Below are 17,563 nucleotides of genomic sequence, written 5' to 3' on the forward strand. Positions count from 1 at the left end.
TCTACCATTATATCTTCTATCCAGGCACAAGAAAGGGAAGAACACCGATCACATTAGTGTGTGTGCGCCAAAGGAGTATACCCCACGGTTTTTTTGGCCACGCCCCGCGTCATGTGGGATCTTAGTTCCCCCACCAGGGATTGAATCCGTGTCCCATGCACTGGAAGAGCAGAGTCTTAATCACTGGACCACGAGGGAAGTCCTATCCCCCACTTTTAAGTCACTTTTCCAGAAACTCCACACAGCGATTTCTACTTAATGTAATTGGTAAGAACTATGCAGATGAGGAGGCCAGGCTCCCGTGCTGCCATGACAAAAGCAAGGATCTGACTGATAGTAAGGAAAACAGAAGAGTGGATATTGATTAACCAAACATCAGACTGTCATGGCAACGTATTAATATTACCTTTTAAAAAGTTATCCTCTTTGAGGATGTGCACAGGGGATGTAACCTCTCCCCAATACCCTCCTTTTCTATTTTTCTGGGCACACTGTCTTTCTGTGTATACAAAATTGGCCCTTTAAAATGATCCCCCATTCCTGTAGATTAATAAATAAAGGAATCCTTTATTTCTCTCAATCATCGTTCAGTTTATACATTCTCTGAAGTCATAGCCCAGCTAACTAGCCAGCTAACTCTGAAAGATTAAAGAACTCCCGGTTCTTGGGACTAGAGCCACAATTTGTGACAACTGCCCTGAAATCTTTTTAAATGGCTCTATTAATCATGTGGGTTTATTGTAGGCTTCCCATACTTAACGCTATATGCTTCGGGTTGAACCAGCATTACCCTTCCAAACCCTGTTTTCAATCAGTTTTATTTTGACATTAAGTTATTCCAGTTACAGACAAGTTGCATTTTACATTCCCAGTGGGGCTTCCAAACGCATGCCCTGTAATACTCAAGTACAATGCACACAGATGACTGGTTGCAGATAATTCTTAACCTATGGTTTTGCTGATCCTACGCAGACCCCAAAGCATGTAAACCTGCCATTGGAGTCAAGCCAGGGTCAACATGTCCCAGTTTTTCTAATCGTCATTGCTGATAATCCTTTACCCTCATCCCTCTATTTGTAAACAATATATCCTTGGAAACTACATGTCCATGTCATTAATGAAAGAATTTTAAAAGCAAAAAAATCCCAATGCCAGGTTTCTCCAAGATCAAGAAATGGAGAAAACACGTTGTTCTTCCTTTTTCTTTTCTGTTTCCTACCCTGTTTTGCTTTCCAAATATCTTTTTAGACTTGTCCTTTTTTTCCCCCCCATGCTGCACGGCTTGCGGGATCTTAGTTCCCCAACCAGGGATTGAACCCAGCCCTCGGCAGTGAAAGTACACAATCCTAACCACTGGACCACCAGGGAATTCCCTAGATTTGTCCATTTTTTATCATGCTAGGGTCAGTCACCTTGACTGCCATGCTGTCATTAATGCTGGTGAATTAACTGCTATTGAGACTTTTAACTAACCCTCACCCCACATATTCAACATACACACACACACAGACCCAGCCACGGTGTTGGCTCAACCCCAGCCAGTCCCCACCTCTGCCCACCATCGAACCTCTGTCTTGGCCCTGTTGACCAGCCTGAGACCAACATCCTTCCTGGCAGCTGCCCCAAAAGAATCACTAGCAGCTCCTTGCTTAGAAATTAGACTCCAAATGTTTCCTTTTTCTTTTTGTTTTTTTTTTCTGGCCACACTGTGCTGCGTGAAGGATCTTAGTTCCCCGACCAGGGATGGAACCTGTGCCCCCCGCAGTGGAAGCACAGAGTCCTAAATACTGGATCTCCAGGGAATTCCCTGGACGCCAAATCTTGAAGAGGTGGAGGCATGGTGAGGGGCAGGCTGCTCTGGCATTTCTTCGAGTTACTCTTCCCCAATTTACTACTTCCTTTTGTGTAGCTCTTTCCTCTAGTAGAGAAACACTAAACTTATTGTCTTTTTTTTTTTTTCTCACTTTCCTTTAGCGTCGAGAAGTGGCAAAAACAGTTTTCTGTTTGGTCGTAATTTTCGCTCTGTGCTGGTTCCCTCTTCATTTAAGTCGTATTTTGAAGAAAACCGTGTATGATGAAATGGACACGAACCGATGTGAATTACTTAGGTATGATCCTCTGTACTCAGGAGGAAACTGGAGTTTCTCTGATTTTATATTTATAAGACTTTTACAAAACCACCTACTCTACATTCTCAATAGCCCTGAAAATTAAAACTGCAAAGTTGATTGTTTTTCTTTAGCTGACATAGCCCACAACTGATCTCAAAAATTTGTGCAAGCCATATCAGTAATTTTGCTGCTCCCCTCCTGGGGCTGTGCATAATAGTTTGGGTTAACCAAGTGCTGGGTATATGTGTAAATGTTCTGCAGAACTGAAATTACCATTTAAACAAGGACTTAGGGCTTCCCTGGTGGCGCAGTGGTTGGGAGTCCGCCTGCCGATGCAGGGGACGTGGGTTCGTGCCCCGGTCCGGGAGGATCCCACATGCCGCGGAGCGGCTGGGCCCGTGGCCCATGGCTGCTGGGCCTGCGCGTCCGGGGCCTGTGCTCCGCGGCAGGAGAGGCCACGGCGGTGGGAGGCCCGTGTACCGAAAAAAACAAAAACAAAAACAAAAAAAACAAGGACTTAAAAAAAAAAAAATTCTGACTGCCACCTATAAGAAATGGCTTCTGGGCAAGAAAAATGCTTATTCTAGAGATAAATGCTAGTTAGCAGATCTGAAAACATGTTCTAATCTATCTCCTCTATTTTCTTTTGCTCTAGTTTCTTGCTGCTCATGGATTACATCGGTATTAACTTGGCAACCATGAATTCATGTATAAACCCAATAGCTCTATATTTTGTGAGCAAGAAATTTAAAAATTGTTTCCAGGTAAGATGTTTTGCAAGCATTTTTTAAGAACAACCAAATGAGTATATTAAGTAACCAACAGGCATGGTTCATTCCAGTTGTAAATATCACTTTCACTAGCTGTACTTTTCAGTAGAGAAGTGAAAAATCACATTTTGTTACCCAGAAAGAGGGTCAAGTTGTCAGCATAACAGAAAAGCAATATCTATTCAGACAACAACATATTCAGAGGTTAAAGCAAAAAGAGCTAACTTAATAACATGCCAATTTAGTGTCCTGCTTTAAAAAGAAATACTCCAACTTGAGCTCTAGGCCAACAGAATAGATAAAATTTATTCATGATCTCAACAAAACATAAACTCATTGTTAAGAAATCTCTTGCTAAATGCTATTTAACAGTACACTTAATAATAGCCTTTTCAAGGAAAGTAAATGTTTATGGATCTGGAAATCTGAACTAATGTAATTTAATTCGAAATCAATTTCCTTCCGTTCTTCAAAGTTCCCCATAGCTAAGCCAACCCATGTCCTCCCAAAGCTCCAAGCACTTCCTATTGAGGTGTCATTTTTCCAGTTCCTAGAATGATTTTAGCATAAAGTTAATCCTAACTGGATTCTGTTATCTTTGGCCAGGATGTTTAACTTCAGTTTATGGTACGTATTAGAAAGAGTAGCATAGAGTTCAAGGGTGCAGGATCTGGAAGCCACCAATCTTGATTTAGATCACAGCTCTGCACTAGCTAACTGTCTTATCAGTTCCAAGTGGTACCCCTCCTGCTTCCTCAGTTTGCTCATCTGTAAAATCAGATGCTCACTGTATCTATCTCATAAGGTGGAATGCAGTGGGTTAATATATGTTAAGTGCTTGAGACAACAGAGAGTGCTCAGTACGAGCTTCTTATTATTAGGGATAGAAGAGAGGAAAAACACAAGCGACTGCCCTTGTGGAACTTATAATCTAGAAGGAAACAGACAAATATTTTTTAAAAAGTCATAGAAATCGATGAAACCTGGTGTGGAAGTTCTTGTTGCCACACTTTTGAAGTCTAGTGGGTCACGTTTACAAGTCATGAAATGCCCTAAGAAAGATTCTGCCCTACAAAAGATTGACTAAAATGCAGGTCATAACAGATACATGATGTCATCTGGAGTTAATATCAGTTTCTAATTAGTTTACACATTAACTAGAGGGGAAGGGAAAAAAATCAAGGTGCAAACCCTCAGACATTAAACACAGTTTTGACTGATCTTCATAAAAAGGCAGCATACCCAGGCGGAAGAGCCCGCTAGAGAGAGTCCTGGGTTCTAAGTTCAGTTCTGCCTCTTATTATCCTCTCTAAGCCTCCCTCTTCTCATTCATAAAATGAGGAAGATAGCACCTACCCCCAAAAGCTGTTAAGAGCATCAGGTGAGGTGGCCAATGCAGAGAGCCAAGTAGGTGGTACACACTGAAGAAATGCCAGGCCGGAGACTTCCCTGGTGGTCCAGTGGCTAAGGCTCCACACTCCCAATGCAGGGGGCCTGGGTTCAACCCCTGTTTGGGGAACTAGTTCCCACATGCCGCAACTGAAAGATCCTGTGTGCCGCAACTAAGACCCAGCACAACCAAATAAATAGATATTTTTGTTAAATAATAATGATTTTTAAAAACACTTAAAAAAATGAAATGCCAGGACCCTCCCAGCCCTTTCCACTCATGCCCACCCCAAATCATTGAACACTCTCCCTCCACCAACACTGCTTTCCCTTCCTCTTTGACTTGGTGAATAAATTAAAACAAGAAACAAGGGATCTGTTGCTTTGCACTAGAATAAACTGTTTAACTTCTCCCTAGAGGTTACAAACTCCCTACCCTACATTACTAGTCAGGCTCACACTCTGTCCTCAAATGCCTACAGACATTCACCCCTTGTTGGTAGGCCTCCAGGTTCTGCAGGGAACAGGTTGTTGGCCTCATCTTTTTTTTTTTTTTTTTTTTTTTAATTATTTTTGGCTGCGTTGGGTCTTCATTGCTGAGCGTGGGCTTTCTCTAGTTGCAGTGAGCGGGAGCTGCTCTTCGTTGTGGTGCGCGGGCTTCTCATTGCAGTGACCTCTCTTGTTGCAGAGCACGGGCTCTAGGTGTGTAGGCTCAGTAGTTGTGGCGCACAGGCTTAGCTGCTCCACGGCATGTGGGACCTTCCCAGACCAGGGCTCGAACCCATGTGCCCTGCTTTGGCAGGCATATTCTTAACCACTGTGCCACCAGGGAAGCCCTGGTAGCCTCGTCTTAATTCGAATCTATTCCTTCTCCCAGTCTTGCCTCTGCTGCTGCTGTTACCAGTCCAAGAGTCTGATGACCTCAGTCCCCATGAATGGAACAAGCATCCAATGGAAGAACCATGAACAAAACAACCATAACACAGAGAGGAGCAGCCACAAGGACAGTATAAACTAAACATCTTAAGGAACATTCATCAATATACTTCAAATACTATTGGAGAAAAAAAAATCAACACAACAACTGCATCTCCAGAAATCTCTTCTTCCATCCTTCTCCCATGACTCAGTACCACCCCCTGGAAAAACGTTTTCCAAAACATTGAAGGGTTGACTGGTTTATACCCACAAATTCAACGAATCTTACTTTGATTTATCTAATTTACATATTCTGCATGTTATATTCAGCCCTAAAAAATGGTGGGAGTTGGCGGGGGAAGGGAGATTGTTCAGTTAAACCAGAAAGATATATACTATCTTTGCATGAAAATAGAGTTTTCGAGTACGTGGTTAGCTTTCATGGCGGTTCTGTAGAATGTTCCGTAAGAACTGGTCACCATGAAAAGCTTAGAAATTATAACAAGGTTTTCTATTTTTTTAAAGTAATTTTGTTTTTTTGGCCAAACATGGTATGGGTTTAAGTCTCCTTTATTTGAAATGTCCTTCAGTGCCAGTATTTTTTAACTGCATAGTTGCCTATACAAATGATGATTTGAGCTTATTTACACATATTTTGCCCCCCAAAAAGAAGAAGACATAAAATGGACTTCAGGTGAGCAATTAGGTTAATGTTTCTCATGTCAGTGGCTTATTTTTAAAACATAAATTCTCAAGCTGCAAGAGCTTACAAGAACTTAAAGCACAGACCGATATCCACATACGGCAGTTTAATAGCTGCTATTCAAACAACTTTTAAGAATCTATATTTTCTTTTTTAATGGTGTTTCATTACAGGAGACCTTGTGCATATTTTTATGTTAAATTTAAAAATAATGCTTGAATGAAATAGTTCTATTTTTCATGAGCCCAATTTTTTTAATGGAAGCATGTTATGTAAAATCAATACCATATACTAAAATTTAAATGTATGTGTCATTTAACTATGCCCAAGACTTTCAGTGCAATGCACAGAAGTCCAAAGCACAGCCAGGAGAAAAGGACTGAGTATTTTTAGAAGATTTGGAAATTTTCATTGAGGTTTATTTTTGGTTTTAGTAACATGTATACGTGTGTATATGTATGCAAATGTACATACATATATACATATATATGTATGCAAATCACCTCATAGTCTCTTGATTGCTTTTAAAATGTTAACTGGCAGTAAGACTTTTTTGGTCATTCCCTTTTTCACATAGGAATATAGGAAACATAATTTCAAAGAGGCCAGCTGAGTTTATCATGTCAGTGAAATATAATTGCCACCATGAACTTAAGGTTCTCTGGATTTCCAGTATGCACCTAAACACCTCCCTCACCCCAACTCCTCACATAGTCACCATTTCAAGAGGCCCACAGTGATTTCTGCTGGGCGTTTTCCACGATGTTTACAGACTGTGAGTACAGCAGAAAATCTTTTACTGTGTGTATATAAACATATATATATATATAAACAACCATACAGTTCTTTTAGCCAATTTTTCTGTGATTGTCTCTATGGAATGCACTCGTGGGTGTGGTGTTTGCACGTGGTGGGACGGTTGTATGGACTTCACGTAATCTAATACTAATGCCCAGAAGTTGTGCCAAAGCACACACTCTAAGTGGAATCTAGGTAGATGTTCCTCTCGACAACCAGCCTCAGTCAGTTTTAATCTGTCTGTGTTCGTAAATCTTGTGACAGTGTTACTATTACAAATGGAACGTGGCAGGCAGCGTGAAAAAGGACGAGCCGTGGGTAGACAATGGGGTTTTGGTTCGTTGGTTGGTTGGTTAGGAAAAAGCAGTATTGGGGGTTATATTTTTTTCCTGTGCTGGAGCAAAAGTCATTAACATTTGAAGTATTATATGGTCCCAGTTCCCAACTCAGCGTGGTGATGAGACTGACAAGTGGACAGATGTTTCTATCAGGCTTCGCCAGAAAGATTGCTGATGATAAATGAGCTCAGCCGGTTCTTTGGGCTATATTTTAGCACAGTCATGTATAAAATGATATCAGGTTCCAGCCATCCCATTGCAGGGCTCCTTTACGTGTTAGCAGTCAAATTCCATTAGCCCACTGGTGTGTCACATGCAGTGATATATCCCTATAAGGTAAGCCATATGTTCACACCATTTTGTTTAGACAGATGTCTTTTTTTAAAGATGCTTTGTCTCTTGCATATTAAAAATGCATTTTACAAGTTCAAAAAGTCATAGATTTCTGAATAACCACGCAGGCTTCCATGGGCATTTTGTTTATGGACCAGTAAGTGACCGTGGTTGACTAGTAGGAATATTTCCAATTTCTACCCTTATCACATCTTTTCAAGTAAATCTGTAGAAATGAGCCAGAAGCCAAGGCCCTGCACTGGCAGTGGCCCATAAATATAAAATAAAAGTTTACAGAAGCCTTGCAGGTGTCTCTTCATTTGTATATAGTTCTATGTAGGAAACGTTTGTTACACAATACCTATTGCAAACCTCTGCCTAGTAATAGCCAGGTAAGCAGTTTTACTTTCACACAGATGCTTCCTAACTGTACTCTACTCTCAACCAACTTTGCTGTATTGAACACTTAACTCTCCCATTCATTCCTTCCTTCATCTTTCCTGTAAATTTTACTGAGCATCTGCTATGCACCAGGAGTTCTTCTAGGTATTGGGGATATAGCAGGGAACAAAACAGGCAAAATGCCTGCTCTCATGGAGCTTGTGTTCTAGAAGAAGGGGTTGGACAATAAACAATTAGGATCAATAAACAATGTGTCAGGTGGATACCTGGAGGAAAGGCTCGTCTACATACAACTGCTTATTTGACATTTTCAACTGGAGGACTAATAGACTTACTATACCTGAAACTAAGGTCCTGATATCCTTCTAACCTGTGCTGCTGTAATATTCCTCTGCTCATGTATTAGTCAAGGTTCTCCAGAGAAACAGAACCAATAGGATAGATAGATGAATAGATAGATACATACATACATACATACATACGTAGAAGATTCTCTGTGAGAATTGGCTCACATGATTATGGAGGCTGAGATAAGTATGCCATGATGTGCCATCTACAAGCTAGAGAACCAGGAAAGCCAGGAATATAATTCAGTCCAAATGCTAAAGCCTGAAGAACAAGGGAGCTGCTGGTATAACTCCCAGTCTGAGGTCAAAAGCCTGAGAACCGTGAACAGCTCGCTGGTGTTAAGTCCCAGGGTCCAAAGGCCGGAGGACCAGACGCACCAGTGTCCACAGGCAGGAGAAGATGGATGTCCCAGCCCAAGAAGAGACAGAGGAAATTCATTCTTCCTCCTCCTTTTGTTCTTTTCAGGCCGTCTACTGATGGGTGATGCCTGCCCATGCTGGTGAGAGCAGATCTGCTTTACTCAGTCTCCTGATTCAAATGCTAATCTCTTCCAGAAACACCCTCACAGACACACCCAGAAAGAACATATTCCTAGCTACAGGGTGTCTGTCCCTCAGCCCAGCCAAGTTACACAGAAAATGAATCATCACAGCCCATCTTTTGAGGTGTCAGGACAAAAGCCTTGAAGTCCTGTCCCACTTCTTTCTCTCACAGCTTATACCCAACTCCTCAATAAATTGTGACAGGCGCATCCTCAGACTATCTCCAGAATCGGACTCTCCCTCTCCCTCCCTCTTTTTATCTCTCTCTCTCTCCCCCCCACCCCCTGCTGCTGCCACACACACACACCTCCCACCTCCCTTTTCTGAGCCACCAACATCTCTTGCCAGGATAACTGCAATCAGATCCTACATGCCTACTTGTTTCCAGCCTTGGAAACACCATACTCTAACTGGAGCCTCTCTCTCCACCCCCATAAGTGGTCTAAAGGTGTTCACATTTCCAAGCTAGGCTGATCAGCAACCCCTAGGGAGTTTTCTACTAACAACTAAAGTAAGAAAGAGCCCTTTCTCACTGTTGCAAGCAGGGAGGGTGGGCATTGTGCAGAAAGTCAGTCTAGAGTGTAACAGAGATGAGAAAGCACATTTAAGTCCCTGGGTCTAGTTTGCCCTGCTGCTTTTCCGTGGCTTGAGTAAGCCAACGAACACATTTACCTTGGTGCCCATGCTAGTTAAATTTGGTTTTCTGTTGCTTACAATCACATGGTCTAAGAACATCTCATCTAAGTTATTTTTATTTATCTCTTCTTATTGCTGTTGTTTAAATTAATAGACTATGTTTTTTAGAGTAGTTTTAGGTTTACAAAAAAAATTGATGGAAAAGTCCAGAGAGTTCCCATATGCCCTCTTTTCCCTGCTTCCTCATACACAGTCCCCCCTATTCTCTACCCCTTGTATTAGTGTGGTGTATTTGATGAACCGATATTGATACGATATTATTAACTAAAGTCCGTAGTTTACATTAGGGTTCGCTCCTTGTGTTGTACATTCAATGGGTTTTGACAAATGGAGAGTGACAGTTAATCTACCATTATAGTATGATTCAGAATAGTTTCACTGCCCTAAAAATCCCCTGTGCTCCACCTTCCCTTCCCTCCTCCCCTCCCTCTTGATTTATCTTTTCACTCAACACAGATGTAGCAACAGCATATTACCCTGTGCTAGTTGCTGGGAACGTAAAACCGGATGTATAAATAAATACATGCACTGAAGTGCTTAGTGGTGAATCTGTAGCCATCAGCATCGGGGACGGTAATAGCACAAAGGCAAAAGCAGTCCACATTCTTTAAACTTCAGCGAGTGACATCAATGAGCACAGTGTGAGGGCTCTTGCTTCTACAGTTCTTATTTTAGCCAATATAATCATGTCACTGCTGAGACAATGGCATTACAATAAGCAACATAGCATTGTCTCTACATTAGGAGCTTTTTAAAAGTCTGTAAATACACGTTGTTCACCATCCAAAAATAAACCCACCCAGGAAATTTTAAATTATTACAGTAGTGAAACAAATTGGAGATTAAGTCCAAGAAACAGCCAAGACACATGTGAATCTTTCACTAGTCTATTACCTCTATTGTTATTTTTAGTAGTATTGTTAGTCCATGAGAGTGTATTAAACACTATGTATGTGTAGAGTGAAGAAAATGCAGTCAGTCTTCCAAAACCTTTCTAGGTTTTGGCCTGAAATTCTTATTCCTTTGTCTATAACATAACCTAGCACAGTACTGTACTTTTTGATTTTTCTCCATACTTTAAACAAGCAAAATTAAATCAAGGTACAAGTCCACCACATGCAGTTGATCTTTTCTGAAATTCCAATGGAGTCTTCACATTGAAAAATCCCAGTGTTTTTTAATAATCCTACATTTGAGAAGCTTCTGTCACACTCTTCTCTAAGTAGTAACAAAAAAAAAAACAGCATCTATATTTGGTCCGCACTGATACTTCTACTTTTTTGTTTCTAAAACTGAAAGGAGACAGGCCACAGCTCTTAGATTCAGGGAATAATCAAGAACTGAAAGTAACATTATAACTGCAAAGCCAGCTTTCCCCATGAAGCATGCTAACAGAGTTCACTTTTGATTTGATGAAGCCAGAAGTCCTAATATCTCATGGATTCCCAAGCTTTTAGCATCAATAATATTCAGCTGATTCCGTGTTTCTTCCTGGGAGGTAATAAATTAGGAACAGCAATTCCACCCTAAATAGAATCAGAAGAGTCATGAATCTTCCTAAGGGAATGTAGAGAACTCCACAGATTTTTCCTTTTTGGTCCTAATCCACACAGTCTCCTTACCTAATTTATGTACATGGAACTGATCATCTTTTATTTGAATTTGATTCCATGACACTGGATGCAACTGTGTGCTTGGCGTTGTGTGACAGATTTGTCCCAGATGGGAGAGAGTACTGGACGCTGCCCAGACTATGTAGTATCACGTGATCAGCCAAACCACAGGCCCCAGGCACCTACAAGGCACAGCTTGTCTCCCTCCATTGACACAAGTTTTTACAGAATAAGCCATTTCTCCATGACATATACCTCTCTATTTCTCTCAGAGTATGACAATTGGGATTCACTACAATTAAATTCTTGTCTTTTAAAGGATCCTGAAATGAGAAAATCTACTAAATGCGATCAAGTAAGGGGAACATATGTGCCTTTTTAGGCTTTTCAGGGCAAACATTCACGCATAATGAAAATTTGATCTCCCAGGTCCAGTCTTTTCTCTATTTTAGGCAACCCAATGGGGTTAGGCCTGGATCACTCACTCTCAATCAAACCCCTGTTGGGAGGGATGGAATTCTGCTGACCAGCTTAGGCCAAGAAAGGACAACTCCTGGAGCTGAAGTTGGGACAGGGTAGGGGGGAGTAACTTCCCAAAGGAAAACCCATGTGGCTTTAGTAAGGGGAAAGGAGGGACTTCTCTGGTAGTGCAGTGGTTAAGAATCTGCCTGCCAATGCAGGGGACACAGGTTCGAGCCCTGGTCTGGGAAGATCCCACATGCCGCGGAGCAACTAAGTCCGTGTGCCACAACTACTGAGCCTGTGCTCTAGAGTCCGCGAGCCACAACTACTGAAGCTCACGTGCCACAACTACTGAAGCCCCCGCGCCTAGAGCCCGTACTGCACTGCAAGAGAAGGCACCACAATGAGAAGCTCGCACACCGCAATGAAGAGCAGCCCCCGCTCGCCACAACTAGAGAAAGCCCGCGCGCAGCAACAAAGACCCAACACAGCCAAAATTTAATTAATTAATTAATTAATTAATTTTGAAAAAGGGGGAAAGGAGAACAGCTGCACCACTTCTTTTCTCCATCTTTAAGGATATTGTGCATATATCCTGCTCCTCCTTATTTTCTGCTGCTTTTTCACATTTTTAGCTCAGTTAATCCCTTGATTTGTATTCTTTTCTCTAAAAATAATTTTTGCTGTTCAAATTATAAAAAATAATATATAAAATGGATGTAAGATATATTTAAAGTCCTTGCAGAACAAAACAATAATTAATGAATGATCCATATATGCAAGGGGAGAGATCCCTCTACATGGGACATTTTATATATATATAATATCTTACCCTTCAATATCTTACATTTAATTTATCCAGTTCTTTGCTACCACAGCCAAGCTACACTGACTGTACATCTGTTTACAAGTCTCCATGGAGATGTGTGTGATTTCTTTAGGAAAATTAAAGAGAAGCAGGATTGCAGCTGAATCATACATCCTGCCAGATTGTCTCCACAATGGCCCCACCAGTCCTGGATTGATCCATTAGTAAAGATTTCAGGGCTCTGGGTGCCTTGATATTGCTCCTCTTTACACGGTCGCCATCACACTGGAGGGGGACATACCTCTAGGTCTCTGTAGCAGACACTGTTGGAGACCTGACCAGATTCTCTTGGATCCTTTATACCAGCTCTGTTCACCCATCCCCACCTTCAGTGTTTCTGCTACTATTTGCTCCTGTAACTTTCAGTGGCCTGCCTTTGGACTCTGGAGCCCTCTAGCCTGTAAGGAGAAGAAGAGGAGCCTGGGAATTTTATATCCACCTCGATCACCACCATGACCTGTGGCCAAGGACTTACCAGCGTGTGAGTGCAAAAGCCCAGCTCTTGTGTCTCCGGTGGGGTAAACAGCAAGCATGCCCGGAGAGCAGCCTCACTTGAAACCTCACCCTAAAAGGTGAGGGAGCTTATTCCCTCTCCCCAGCCTGCCTCTTCTACTCCCTCACTGGTTTCTTCTGGCGGCTGTGCCTTAACAAACCACTGACACCCAAATCCCTGGCTCAAGGTCTCCTTCTGGAAGAACCTGACCAAAGACGGCACACATTTCTACCTCACTGCTGAACTTAAATGGCAAATTGCAGACATTGAACATGTCAGGTTCTTTAGCAAACTAAATGGCATCTGGGATTTGAAACCACTCTTTCAGGTTTTCTCTGTCTGGGGCAGCTGAGTGTGTATGAGAGCTCTCTGCTAACCGGCAATCCAGACTTCCTCAGCCTCAGTTCCATTTTCTGTGAAGGCCCAATTGACCACTTTAGGAACTCCATTTCAGGCTCTTTGGAGCATGGCTGTTAAGTTTTTCTGTGTATCCAAACATTCCTCATATCGGAATTCCACTGCTATTGCCCTTAGAAGAACATGCCTCTCCCAAGTGGCCGCCAAACGAAGGTTTAGGTCATTTATGAAGCTGGAAATCAATGAGACGGGTAACAAGATTAGTCAGCTGTGGGTTGGGAAATGCAGGTCACAAGCACAGGCCACTCTTTCAAAGGGTTTGCCCATGAGGGTACTAAGAGCTAAGATGACAGCGTGAGGAAGGCAGGGCCGAAGGAAAGGTTTTTATCTCTTCAAGGGAAAGACAACCTCAGCATTTTTAGGACAGTAGAATTAGGCCCATGATAGGAAGAGATCACAGATGGATGAAAAAAAGAAGATAACTGATGGATCAAGGTCCCAGAGGAGATGCAAACAGCAGCCTTGGAAAGGAAGAAGGATTCTTCCTCACTGAATAATCAACGGCATCTGTTTCTTCAGGCATGTGATTTCCTATGAGTTTCTACTCATGAATGTCCTTTGTCCATATTAAGAACAAGAAAAGCCCTGCTTGTACTGTAGGTAGAAGAGTGTCTCTTTTAAATCGTACCTTACAGGAACATCCTGGAAAGATACCCACCCAAGTGCACTGTCTGAATGAACTCTTCAGCTAGGTCAGCTCCTCGCTAGATGGCCTCAGGGAAGACTGACCTACAGCTAGAGTCAGACCATCTCATCCACACTCCAGGCTGTCCATAGCTGCCAGTGGAAACCATAACTGTATGACTTTCCTGTAATGAACATGTGTTGCTCTGTAAACAGCATATACATAGAAAGAGAGAAAATTTATCTTTGGTTTTTGGTGATGATAGTGTTAAACTTTCTTCAATTTACCAATTGTATTAGTCAGGGTTCTTCAGAGAAACAGAACCAACAGAACATACATGCATAGCTACATATAAGAGATATATCACAGGAATTTGCTTGCATGATTATGGAGGCTAAGAAGTCCCACAATCTACCAACTTCAAGCTGGAGAACCAAGAAAGCCAGTCGTATAATTCAGTCCAAGTGCAAAGCCCCTAGAATCGAGGGGGATTGCATAAGTCCTGGCCTGAGTCTGAAAGCCCGAGTACCAGGGCCTCCAATGGTCAAGAACAGGAGAGATGGATCACTCAGCTCAAGCAGAGAGAACAAATTCACCCTTCCTCCATCTTTCTGTTCTATTCAAGCCCTCAGCAGATTGGGTGATGTCCTCCCTCGTTGCTGAGAGCAACCTTCTTTACTCAGTCTACCAAATGTTAATCCCTTCCAGGGACACCCTCACAGACACACTCAGAAATAACATTTTACCAACTATCTGAGCATCCCTTAGTCCAATCAAGTAAAAATAAAATTAATCATCACAGTTATGCAATAAATATTTAAGATAAATCAAAATCATTTTATTACATGCTTTCTCAGAGAATCTATCAGGGAAAATAAGTTTTCATTAAGCTGAATAATAATACTATCCATATACCTATGCCTTAAAGCCTTTATTTTACAAACATTTCCTAATCTCATAGCTGTTCCACATTAAAGAGTCTCTCTCAGTCTTCCAAATAGATCAGTCAGGATGGCTGGTGGAAATTAAACCCTGAAGTGGTCTAATACATTTTCCTCCCCTTCATCTGTGTATCCATGGAGAATCTATAAAATGCTAGACTTTTTGTAACTCCTCCCACTCCACTGAATGCTCTGTTTCACAATTCATTAATTCGACCTGGAGTTCAGTACTTCTTCCACGTTGACCCTCTGTTTCTCAGATTCCGCATCACCTGCAGGTATTCAGCAATTGCTCTATACTGTAAATTGCACAATACCTTGGGCTTAGTTAGTTGGTACAGCCACACGCTTTTGTCATCAGCGCAGCATCCCATGGTCTCTTACAATCAAAAAGTTGAAGGGTCACGGGAACTTACTATTCTACTGAACAATGAATTAGTTCAGGCAAAATAATGGCATAACTGCTGACCACACTTGGGATTAGTCATCATCCCACCAGGTTGTCCCAGTACTCCAGGGAACACTGTGTGGTAACACTCGAGTACTCTCATCTGAAATTTATGCTGCATGACGTACGATCTTACAAGCTCTTGCCTCTGTTGATTACACAGAATGCAACAAGAAAAAGGTTGTCATTCTGATTGCTTAAAGGTCACTTTCTCAGAGAGACTTTTCCTGACCGCACAATGTAAATTAGTCACCCCCTCACTCTATCGTTCAGTCTGTTTTAATTCTCTGCACAGCACATATCGCTGAATGATATTTTTCCTGCTCATTTAAGGTTGTCTACTGTCTAGTCCCTTCCATTATATAAAGGATCTGGTCTATCTTGTTGATTGTAATATACCCAGTGCCTGGAAAAATTCTGGATGGCACAGAGGAAGCCCCCAGTATGTATATGTTAAATGAATTAAACCAAGGCGAAACAATAAAAAATGGCTAGGAGACCACCTTAAGGCTACTTTTAATATAGGATGATCAGAGAAGGTCTTTCTGGGGAGACGATTTTTGAGTTAAAACCTATATAATGACAATTTGATAAGAGTACAGGAATTCCCTGGCGGTCCAGTGGTTAGGACTTGGCACTCTCACTGCCGTGGGCCTGGGTTCAATCCCTGGTTGGGGAACTAAGATTCCGCAAGCCGTACAGTGCGGCCAAAAAAAAGAAAAAGGTTTTGATTATTACACTGGCCTGTTCATTTTTACTTTGATATGAGACTGTTCTTGTTAACAAAGGGCTTTTTAACTGTTGAAGAGTGACCCCAAAAATTATGGACTTGACCCAAGATTTCAACAGAACAGGTATAGGACTGAACTTACAGAGTGGGTTTAAAAAGAGGTCATGAGAGAAATCATTTTCAATGCCTCCCAGAGCATTTTCCTTTGTAGTATTCCAGATTTTTTTTTCCTTTGTCCCTGAAGCTCCTTCCACCATTAAGGCTTAATCACCTGAAGGGAAGTGATGGCAGATACCATCTAGAACAAAAGACCACGTGGAAGACATGATGAGGGAAGTATCCACCAGAGTAGGGAGAATACATGCTCTTCTGATGAGCAGTGGGAAAGTCTGGGGGGAACTATGTGCACATCCCACCTGGGTTCTTCAGGGTTTCAATGCTCCTACCCTACACTCCTAAGACTTAGCCAGTTGAGGGGTTTGTTGATTATGGAGACAGAAACCAGGCCAAGAGAGACAAGCTAGAAGCCTCAGGATGGTGAATCGTGCCCTCTGTAGAAAAAAGGTCCAGTGCATTACAGCTCCTATTTGGAACACATAAACAGACCACCTCACAGAGTGTCTGCTGACCTAAATCAACATGGGTGTCTGCAGCACGGGAGGGATAAGCATGAGTTATTAGAGAGAGAGGACTGTACTATCTTCAAGTCTCCCACACTTTCCTATGTAGTGCAGAAAGGATACAGAAGTTCCACTTGCTCCCAGAGAACGTCACGAAAGCTAGCCAAGAGTCAAGACGAGGGAGCTTGCCCTTGGGTCACTAGAGAGAGTTGCAATGACACTGAAGACCACAGGTGAGACAGAGTCTGCCAGAGAGCCAGGAGGACAAGGCTGGACATTTCAGCAGTGGACGCAGCGAAGACAGAAGTCACTCCCTGCAGAGGTGAGGCTGTGTCTCAAGGGGTGAGCAATAGGAAAACAGAGAGAACGGTAACACTTGGGCAAGGAGACCTTCCCCAAAGCTATGAAGATAAACAAGCTCCCTTTTGCACCCAGACACCATCTTGGGTATAAGGAGAAGGAAGGGAAACTCTCCAGAAGAGAAACAACTCTGGGAGGGAGTCTGAATTTTAAATTGCTTGAATATGAGTATAAATTACCTTCTGATTGTAAGCTTTAAAAAATGATATTCGACAATCACCAGCAATTTAAGTAGGTGCAGAGGAAGATGAAGTCAGGTATAGAAACAGAGAAGCTAAACTTGTCACACAGTGACTTTAGATTGATTCCAGTTTAACCATACTCTGTATGTACAGTGCAAGTGTCCCCTCCTAACGTTCCAGCTTGAGAAGCTCAAGCATGCTTAGTTCAACTGACAAACCTCCTCACTGGCTGCCCTAGGATTCCTTTGATCTTTACGTGTCCTGGAGGCAGAGGTATGGTGCAGATAAGAGAGTTGCTTCTTCTATGTGCTGTAGAGTCAAGGAGAGGAGACTCGGCTGGGCATTGCTTCCACACCCACAGTGGCTGTGTGATTTACGGGCAGGACACTTGAGGCCGGCAACATGAAATTCCCCAATGACCAGGACCATTGATGGCGTGACCCTGAACTTCTCTGG

General features: G+C 42.2%; 1 protein-coding gene and 1 long non-coding RNA gene across 3 annotated transcripts in view; one reads left to right on the top strand and one right to left on the bottom strand.

Moving 5' to 3' along the window:
- Window positions 1-7,664, top strand: part of EDNRA (endothelin receptor type A) — a 62,746-nt gene extending 55,082 nt beyond the window's left edge. For both annotated transcript variants that reach the window (XM_033402833.2, XM_033402830.2), the window contains exons 6-8: window positions 1,975-2,108; window positions 2,767-2,875; window positions 5,148-7,664. In XM_033402833.2, the coding sequence (XP_033258724.1) occupies window positions 1,975-2,108; window positions 2,767-2,875; window positions 5,148-5,288 (384 nt within the window). In that variant the 3' untranslated portion in view covers window positions 5,289-7,664. The remainder of the gene's footprint in view (window positions 1-1,974; window positions 2,109-2,766; window positions 2,876-5,147) is intronic.
- Window positions 1-17,563, bottom strand: part of LOC117195987 (uncharacterized) — a 287,053-nt gene that overhangs the window by 213,529 nt on the left and 55,961 nt on the right. The window lies entirely within an intron of this gene.

This window comes from Orcinus orca, chromosome 4, assembly GCF_937001465.1.
Source record: "Orcinus orca chromosome 4, mOrcOrc1.1, whole genome shotgun sequence".
Classification (NCBI taxonomy): domain Eukaryota; kingdom Metazoa; phylum Chordata; class Mammalia; order Artiodactyla; family Delphinidae; genus Orcinus; species Orcinus orca.